At 46.6% G+C, this 3,362-nt stretch overlaps 1 protein-coding gene across 2 annotated transcripts; it reads right to left on the reverse strand.

Moving 5' to 3' along the window:
* Window positions 1-496: 496 nt before the first annotated feature.
* LOC112112404 (zinc finger protein 501-like) lies at window positions 497-2,198 on the reverse strand. Of its 2 annotated transcripts, XM_024208319.2 has the most exons (2): window positions 1,088-2,198; window positions 497-596 (listed from the first exon to the last, which is right to left on the reverse strand). In XM_024208319.2, exons 1-2 carry the CDS (start codon window positions 2,094-2,096, stop codon window positions 556-558), a joined length of 1,050 nt encoding a protein of 349 aa, XP_024064087.1. In that variant the 5' UTR covers window positions 2,097-2,198; the 3' UTR covers window positions 497-555. The 2 variants fall into 2 exon arrangements, with proteins under 2 accessions (XP_024064087.1, XP_029769236.1); XM_029913376.1 differs by having other exon boundaries at window positions 515-2,198.
* Between the last annotated feature and the right edge of the window lie 1,164 nt (window positions 2,199-3,362).

Consider the following 3,362-nt stretch of genomic DNA (forward strand, 5'->3'; position numbering starts at 1 on the left):
AATTCAGGGTGGTTTGCTGCAAAACTAAAACAGAACTCAAACCATAATGCCACCTCTGAGTTTAAGATAATAATATATCTCTAGTCACCACATAAAACTTGTTAGTTGAATAAACAGGTTACTGTTGAGACTCAGAACTAGTAGCCTATAAATATTTACATGTAATAATTGGGTCACACCATTTGGAGCGCACACACTCACCTTCATCCTTTTCTCCTGCTTTTGTTTTTTTAAAGCATTTGAATACGTACTTATGTCCTGAAACGTATTCGGAGGCAGATTTTCATTTTCTTCCAATGTTAGATCTTTAAAGCGTTATCTGCTAACAGCTTGACCATGTGAACGTAATGGGCGTGAGATTCATCAGTACCGGCAGATGCGCACGCACAGCAGAGCCTGTGAGTGCCTGTTTGTTTAGTGTGTGTGTGGGTGTGTGTGTGTGTGTGTCTGTGTGTGTGTCTGTCTGTGTGTGTGTGTCTGTCTGTCTGTCTGTCTCCCAGACGAATACAGAGCTTTCCTTCAACAGGCAGCTTTGCGTGTACACACAGACTTGTATTATCGGCATACGTCTAGCTCATACCATGTCTTGTATTTTCCTGATAAAACAAGTTATTTTTATTAATGAATGCTACAAAAGTAGGGTGAAAATGGGAGGGGGGGGCGGGAGAATAATACTTTTTGTAGAACCCACAAATTTTTTGGTTAAAATTTGGTTTCAACTGAAAACGAAGGGGCTTACTCTTAGGAAAAAAGGGGCTGAAAGAAAGGACGATGGGATTAACCCCAAAAGTTGAACTGCAAAAGGCAAAAGCAGGTAAATCACCTGGGATAGCTGTGGGCCCACAGTGAATCAAATGGTAAAATTATGAAAAAAATATATTTTGTCGGCCCTAGACAAGGTTTTCATGGTGTTTATCTCCCTTGCAGATTCTCTGATGGCTAGTTAGGGTTGAGCTCTGATGGAAGCCTTTCCCACACTCGGAGCATCTATAGGGTCTCTCTTCTGTATGGATCCTCTGATGTCTAATAAGGGCGGAGCTGTCAGCAAAGGTTTTCCCGCACTCGCAGCATTTATAGGGTCTCTCACCCGTGTGGATCCTCTGATGCGTAATAAGGACTGAACTGTCAGCAAAGCTTTTCCCGCACTCGCAGCATTTATAAGGTCTCTCACCCGTGTGGATTTTCTGATGTCGAATGCGGTGTGAGCTCTGCCTGAAGGTTTTCCCGCACTCGCTGCATTTATAGGGTCGCTCTCCGCTGTGGGTTCTCTGATGCGTAGTGAGGTCTGAGCGGTAACTGAAGCTTTTCCCACACTCGGAGCAATCATAGGGTCTCTCCCCCACATGAATTCTCTGATGATTAATAAGGGATGATCTGTCAGTGAAGTTTTTCCCACACTCACAGCATTCGTAAGGTCTCTCTCCGGTGTGGGTTTTCTGATGTCTAATGAGATCTGAGCGGTAACTGAAGCTTTTCCCGCACTCACTGCATTCATAAGGTCTTTCCCCTGTGTGGATTCGCTGATGTTCAGTAAGGGCCAAGCGATAACTGAAGGTTTTCCGACACTCGCTGCATTCATAGGGCCGCTCACCTGTGTGGATTCTCTGATGTCGAATAAGGTCTGAGTGGTTACTGAAGGTTTTCCCGCACTCACAGCATTCGTAGGGTCGTTCTCCCGTGTGCATTCTCTGATGTATGATAAGGGCTGAGCTCCGAGGGAAGGTTTTCCCGCACTCGCTGCATTCATACGGTCTCTCCCCTGTGTGGATTCTCTCATGGTTAATAAGGCCTGAGCGGTTACTGAAGTTTTTCCCACACTCAGTACATGTGTTTTTTCTCTCTTCCGTGAGGTTTCTCGGCTGGGCTGGGGTTTCATTGAGGTCTTTGTGCGTTTCCCAACAACGGATGGATTTACCCCCTCTCTTTCCTGGCTTGTTTGCCTTCTGCCTCTCTGGTCTAAGCTGTTTCTCACAGGCATTTCCCTGGTCATGACTCACGGGCACCTTCCCTTTGGATTTTTGCAGTGATACCCCCTGTGTTTCCACTGGCTCAGCATCTTCTTCCTGAGGTTTCTGCTTCTCGGTCTCACCCTCCATCCCAACACCTAGCAGGGAAAGAGACAGAAACCTCAGAAACGGAAAAGGGGAGAACAAACCCAAGAAACATCTAGAGACATGGGAAGGAAATCAGGAACTGAAATCCCCAAACACTTCCCCATAGGGGAGATAGGAGGGATCAGTTCTGCCCCCATAACCCATCAAAATACTCGGTGGGAAGAGAGATCAGGAGGGAACCATTGCCCAGTGTCAGTCAGGGTGAGTAGGAGCAACATCTGCCCTGAGGATCCATCACCTGCTGGGAACAATCCTGAATGTTGAGAGCTCCCAAGGTCTTTGTAGGGAATCCCAACAGTTTCTTTCAGACACCAACAGTTTTTGACTTGGATGAATGATTTCTCATCCAGGTAGTCAATGTTAATGATCTCTCTTTCTTCTGGATTCCAGCGGAGGGCAACAAAAATGATTAGGGGGCTGGAGCATATGACTTATGAGGAGAGGCTGAGGGAACTGGGATTGTTTAGTCTGCAGAAGAGAAGAATGAGGGGGGATTTGATAGCTGCTTTCAACTACCTGAAAGGGGGTTCCAAAGGAGGATGGATCTAGACAGTTCTCAGTGGTAGCAGATGACAGAATAAGGAGTAATGGTCTCAAGATGCAGTGGGGGAAGTCTAGGTTGGATATTAGGAAACACTATTTCATGAGGAAGGTGGTGAAGCACTGGAATGGGTTCCCTAGGGAGGTGGTGGAATCTCCTTCCTTAGAGGTTTTTAAGGTCAGGCTTGACAAAGCCCTGGCTGGGATGATTTAGTTGGGGATTGGTCCTGCTTTGAGCAGGGGGTTGGAGTAGATACCTCCTGAGGTCCCTTCCAACCCTGATATTCTATGATTTGGAGATGTGGGACCCACGGCTCTTCCCCTTATTCTAGCTGGGGTGATCACATCAGTTTTAGAAACTGGAAACCCCGCTCAAGGGAAAGAAAACAGGTGAATTCATAATTCGTCCTGCAAGTAAGTGTGTGTGTGTGTGTGTGTGTGTGTGTGTGTGTGTGTGTGTGTGTGTGTGGGGGACAACTTTCTGATTCAGGAAACAACTAGAGGGTCAACCATTTTGGATCTGGTTTTGACCCACAGGATGAATTAGCTGCAAGTGTGAAGGTGGTTGGGAACTTGAGAGGAAGGGGTCATGATCTGACAGAATTCAAGATCCTATGGAAAGGAGGACACGAGACCAGCGCAGAACAAGGACACTGGACTTCAGAAAGTCAGATTTCCACCGAGTCACAGACACAGCAGGCAAGGCCC

This window comes from Terrapene carolina, unplaced genomic scaffold (assembly GCF_002925995.2).
Source record: "Terrapene carolina triunguis isolate 2854851 unplaced genomic scaffold, T_m_triunguis-2.0 Scaffold618, whole genome shotgun sequence".
Taxonomy (NCBI): domain Eukaryota; kingdom Metazoa; phylum Chordata; order Testudines; family Emydidae; genus Terrapene; species Terrapene triunguis.

Coding starts and splice junctions, on each gene's coding strand:
- LOC112112404 (XM_029913376.1), bottom strand. CDS start 2,096: ATGGAGGGTGAGACCGAGAAGCAGAAACCTCAGGAAGAAGATGCTGAG.